A 5,495-nucleotide genomic window follows, 5' to 3' on the forward strand; every position below is an offset into this window, starting at 1 on the left:
CATCATGTTACAACACAATCACAACACCACTGAACATCCACTCATCAGAATCACTAATGAGGTGATGCTTTAAGTCACCCACTCACCAGGACCAGGAAAAGAGGCGGCACATCGCACCAGTCTGAAAAGAGGCGGCATATCAGCACTCAACGTGAAGGGAGTACATCGGACCAGTCGACACAGAGGCAGCACATCGGACCAACAGTGTGACTCTGAGCAGTCCAGTCCTGCTGCTGGTTTCAACAGTGTGTGTGTGCTGGTGTTAGTAGACCATCTGAGAACTGCCATCAGTCCAGCTGTTTTTGCGGACGGCTCTATTGACTCCCAACAGTCTTCTGGTGTGACTGAGGTGTGACTGTGACCTTCTGCTCTCTGCACCAGTGTGGTGCTGTCACCGTCTTATTGGTGCTGCTCGGTGGCGACTGCACCCTGTGTGGTGAGTCCCTGTGTGGTGAGTCACCCTGTGTGGTGGGTAGCATGTCATTTTTCCGACGCCTCTTTGGTCCGATTCGTCAATATTCCGAAAATTTCCCATTGATCCTACAGCCCACTAACTCGAAATAATTAAATTAAACCCTTTGCTCCGACAGCTCAATGTTCCGACCAATGGCTGGGGTTGGTCATCATCCCAGGTTGTATGTCCTGCTTTTCCCGGTGCCAAGTACACTTCAGCTGCATGCGCTGCGACGAGCATATAGATCCGTCTGAGTCGGTCTAGCTGTGCCCTTACCAAAACCACCCCTAAACATAACCTATCATTAATGCAATGTTGCCAAGTTTTACAGTTGTGCCCCACCCAAAACCATTCCTAACCATAACCTGTCAGTAGGCTATTGCAATGTTTCTGAGTTTTAAATTTGTGCCTTGACCAAAACTTTCCCTAATCCTAACCTGTTACAGACAGCTGCATGACCACTGCGCAGGCTTCAGAGATGACGGTGATCTAAAGCAGCTTTTGGTCGGAACATTGGACTGTCGGGACAAAGGGTTTCATTTAATTGGTAAAAAGTTATCTGAGACTAAGTGCTGTAGGATCAATGGGAAATGTTCGGAACATTGACGCATCGGACCAATGAGGAGTCAGAAAAACGAGCAGACCCTGTGTGGTGAGTGTCCCCTTGGGTAATACTACTACTACTCCCCAGCTGCTCGCACCGTCTCTCCCTCCTGTTGTCCTGCTTAAGCTGCTGTTGTCTCTCCCTGCTCCAGACTGCTGTGATCGTCTCTCTCCCTCCTGTTCTCCAGGCAGAATGTGTGTGTCTGCAGCCCGCGTGGTGCTGAGCCTCTGCCTGGCTCTGGTGCTTCTCTGGCCGGCAGGTAAGACTCACATCACGGACACTTCTCACTAGGTGGCAACCCCACCCAGCCAGTCATGGAGAAACACTTCTGGAACATACTGGAGGCTGAAATATTACTAGAGAAACATTTCTGGAACATACTGGAGGCTGAAATGTTACTAGTCATGGGGGAAAAACTTCTGAGGGGTATTCCAAGGACACGGTCCTGGCTACGGTGCTGTTTCCACGTAGCTGGATATTTTTACATGTGGATATTTTTTTTCTCCTGGCTGCATTGGTTTTGCATTGGTTTTGGCCTTCCGTTTCCACGTAGCAGATATGTAAAATCCAGGTATAAAAAGCAGGACAAAAAAATATCCTATTTAGGGGGCTGAAATGCATTCGTTACAATGGAGGATTTATTTTTATCCACATGTTGTGTTTACACCTAAACAGGAGAAAAAAATACCCTGCTAAAAAAATATCCTGCTACGTGGAAACAGCACCTTAGTTAACCTACAGGAAGTGGTAAACCTGAAGTAAGTAGATTACCCCTCGGGGGTTATTTAGTCAGTCAGGAAAGATATAGTCATGAACATGAGGACTCCAGGCTCTTCTTTTACACGATTTACTACAATCTTACTGTTCCCTTCACCTGGTATACTACTGTACTGTGGTGAGTTTCTCAAAAGGGAAGTTGTTAGCCTGTTAGCAACTTCGGTAGTTGCCAATGGGAAAATGCATTGAAAGCAACGAAGTAGCTAATGTAGTAAGCAACTTTGGTTTCGAGAAATTCACCCCTGAGCAGCTTCTAGGAGTAACGCCCTGGAACATACTGTTGGCAGAAACACACAACTAGTCATGGAGAGATGTTCTGAAAATGTGAACCACTTCAGGCTGGAAGGGAGTCGAAGGGAGTGACATGCAAATATCAGTCTCTGAAGGCAAACTTGTTTGGGTTCTGAAAACACAAACTTATTTTGAAGGCTGGCTTATTTGTTTTCAGAACAGACAGACGGCTAATGTCAGCAAAGAGCGTCTGTAAATTAGGCCTGGATGTGTTGTCAACAGATGTGTTTGTGTTTGTTTACAGATGTGTTTGTGTTTTTGTTTACAGCTGCGGAGGGGCAGTTGCGCTTCAACAGACGGGTGAGAGAGACTCTCCCTTTCTCTCTTATCAGTCCCATCTGCGCGGACCATGCTTCTAAACATCAGACATATATATATGTATTTTACAAAAATCTTTTTTTGCCGTCTGTGTGTGTGTGTGTGTGTGTGTGTGTGTGTGTGTGTGTGTGTGTGTGCGTGCGGGTGTGTGTGTGCGTGCGGGTGTGTGTGTGTGTGTGTGTGTGCGGGTGTGTGTGTGTATGTGTGTGTGTGTGTGTATGTGTGTGTGTGTGCATGCATTTCTGTGTGTGTGTGTGTGTGTGTGTGTGTGTGTGTGTGTGTGTGTGTGTGTGTGTGTGTGTGTGTGTGTGCATGCATTCCTGTGTGTGTGTGTGTGTGTGTGTGTGTGTGTGTGTGCGTGCGCGCGTGTGTGTGTGTGTGTGCATGCATTTCTGTGTGTGTGTGTGTGTGTGTGTGTATGTGTGTGTAGCCAGCGTGTAGTGGTATGAGCGTTGCCCAGGCGTGCCCCCTAAACTACTCTCCAGTATGCGGCAACGATGGACACACCTACCCCAACGAGTGTGCACTGTGCATGCACCGGCTGTAAGTGCCTTTGTGTGTATGTGTGTGTGTGTGTGTGTGTGTGCGTGTGTGTGCATGCGTGCTTGCTTGCACGTATACGTGTGTGTACGCGTGTGTGTGTGTGTGCGTGCGTGCGTGCGTGCGTGCGTGAGTGCGTGAGTGCGTGCTTGCTTGCGCGTATACGTGTGTGTGTGTGTGTGTGTGTGTGTGTGTGTGTGTGTGTGTGTGTGTGTGTGTGTGTGTGTGTGTGTGTGTGTGTGTGTGCTTGCTTGCGCGTATACGTGTGTATACGTGTGTGTGTGTGTGTGTGTGTGTGTGTGTGTGTGTGTGTGTGTGTGTGTGTGTGTGTGTGTGTGTGTGTGTGTGTGTGTGTGTGTGTGTGCTTGCTTGCGCGTATACGTGTGTATACGTGTGTGTGTGTGTGTGTGTATGTGTGAGTGTGCATTTTGTTTGTCCTGAGGCCCCCTTAGTGAGTACTGATGTCTCTCTTCCCTTCAGGGAGAAGAACGTAGATGTGCTGATTGTGAAAGAAGGACGCTGCTGAGGACTCAATCACACTGAACCTCTGGAATACAGTATTATACTGTATATCTGCAATACTGTAGTATCTAGTTGTTTTTTGTTTGCTTTTTAAAAAATATATATATTTTAGGGGCTTTTATGCATTTATTTGATAGGACAGTCTGAGATGGTGACAGCCAGGAAGCGAGTGGGACATAGAGACGGGGTGGGTATCTAGTTTAACAGAGGCCAACTAGCAGAGTGTGGCGTGGAATGTTAGTAAACCTCCCTCCCGAAGGCTCATACAGTATCTGTAGCACTGATCCATCGGTGTGGACTAGAGCATGACACGGGAGTGGATTTTCACTCCCGTCCCATCCCGGTCCCAGAAAAAAAAACCCATCCCATCCCATCCCGGACTGGAGTAAAAGAAACAAATCCCATCCCATCCACTCCGGAAAAGAATGTTTCCCAATCCTGCCCACTCCCACTCAAAATCAATCCCACTCCCGTTTCATAGGCTTTTTTAATGAAAAAATAAGCGAGCATTCCAGCGAGCATTCATTTTTATTCCCGCTCCTGCCCGCTCCCATTCATCTTTATTCCCGCTCCTGCCTGCTCCCGTTCATCTTTAAAATTTTGACTCTCATCCCGCGGGATTCCCACGGGAATTCCTGAAAAATGTCATCCTCTAGTCTGGACCTTTAGCTCAGCGGTATGGTGCTCTGACTCCCATACCAGAACTGGGGTGAATTTATCAAAACCAATGTTGCTAACTACAGTAGTTACTTTGCTGTTTTCAATGCATTTTCCCATTGGCAACTACCGAAGTTGCTAACAGGCTAACAACTTCTCTTTTGAGAAGTTTTGGTTCAAGACCCGAGGGGGACGGAAAAAATGAAAAAATATCCTGAGCCTTTTTCCCCTGCTCTAACGACGACGACAAGATATACTGCATAGTGACGTACCGTAGGCCTATTTTGACACATTATTCAAACATTTAATAGTGTATGACCAATATTCAAGCCTGATAGTAGAAGAAAACCCTGAACCTGTAACACTTTCTGAGATAAGAATAACCTAATGGCTAATTATTATCAATGTTTTTATTTTAGCAAATTCTGTCAAGCCTGAAATCAGGCATGGAGCCTGAATACTATCAGCCCTGCTACTGTAGGCAACCAGACTGGACTTCTGGAATATACGTGTATTATCTAGAGTAATATTTATGTGTGGATCCATGTACTATATATCCACAATACTGTATCTTTATAATTAAGTGAATAGTATATTAGTGTGTATCTACCTACAGTGTAATAAATAATATGGTGCGTGTTGACTGTTGAGTATGGGACCTACTCCAGCCAATAGAGTGCTAAGCCTGCATGACCAGCCCTCTCCTTCTGGTAGGCTGAAATCCAAACACTTTAACCACGTTTTGTATTTATTAATGTGTAACATGTTTACTGTATTTTGAATATTAAACTATTTGATTGAAGTCACTCATGATGTCACTCATTGTCTTTGTAAATCAGGGATAGTGTTGCATTATGGGATTTTATGAATTCCCACTCCCTCAGTTTTGGTCTCAACTGTGATACCAGAGATTACAAGGGTAGAAATGAACACAAATGCCTCCTTCCTCCGGTAGAAAAAAACAATGAATATCTGAACTCTCTCTGGTGGTAGAGAGCCGCTATAATGCCTGAACTATCTCTGGTGCTGTGTATCAGTGGAGATAATAGTGTCCACTTCAGTCCCTTTAGTCTTCAGATGAGGGATGAGGGATACAGGTAGACCTACGTATGACTGTTGTAATTAAAAAAAAGAAAAGAAATGAAAGGAAGAAAGACACAGAAAGAAAGACATAAAAAAAGAAAGAAAGAAACAGTTCAGAAACAGCAAGTGAGAAAGGAGATGAGAATATTTGATCTATTTGATTTTGATTTATTTAAACTCGAAAAATCATTTATAATATTAATCAGACCACATCCTCCCTCTGTACTGTACTACACATTTAAGGCTTCA

The 5,495-nt window shown here is 45.2% G+C and overlaps 1 protein-coding gene across 2 annotated transcripts; it reads left to right on the forward strand.

Moving 5' to 3' along the window:
* LOC134438480 (probable pancreatic secretory proteinase inhibitor) lies at positions 1 to 4,969 on the forward strand. 2 transcript variants are annotated; one of them, XM_063188057.1, is made up of 5 exons: positions 1 to 436; positions 1,210 to 1,317; positions 2,395 to 2,426; positions 2,875 to 2,987; positions 3,465 to 4,969. In XM_063188057.1, exons 2-5 carry the CDS (start codon positions 1,251 to 1,253, stop codon positions 3,508 to 3,510), a joined length of 258 nt encoding a protein of 85 aa, XP_063044127.1. In that variant the 5' UTR covers positions 1 to 436; positions 1,210 to 1,250; the 3' UTR covers positions 3,511 to 4,969. The 2 variants fall into 2 exon arrangements, with proteins under 2 accessions (XP_063044127.1, XP_063044126.1); XM_063188056.1 differs by lacking the exon at positions 1 to 436 and having other exon boundaries at positions 1,137 to 1,317.
* Positions 4,970 to 5,495: the final 526 nt, after the last annotated feature.

The sequence above is a fragment of the Engraulis encrasicolus genome, chromosome 22 (genome assembly GCF_034702125.1).
Source record: "Engraulis encrasicolus isolate BLACKSEA-1 chromosome 22, IST_EnEncr_1.0, whole genome shotgun sequence".
Taxonomy (NCBI): Eukaryota; Metazoa; Chordata; class Actinopteri; order Clupeiformes; family Engraulidae; genus Engraulis; species Engraulis encrasicolus.

What these genes read in the sequence shown, in the direction of transcription:
- LOC134438480 (XM_063188057.1), top strand. Translation starts at nt 1,251, where the DNA reads ATGTGTGTGTCTGCAGCCCGCGTGGTGCTGAGCCTCTGCCTGGCTCTG. An exon ending in GGTGCTTCTCTGGCCGGCAG is followed by an intron (nt 1,318 to 2,394) that starts GTAAGACTCACA and finishes TTTTGTTTACAG; the next exon opens with CTGCGGAGGGGCAGTTGCGC. An exon ending in GCACTGTGCATGCACCGGCT is followed by an intron (nt 2,988 to 3,464) that starts GTAAGTGCCTTT and finishes TCTTCCCTTCAG; the next exon opens with GGAGAAGAACGTAGATGTGC.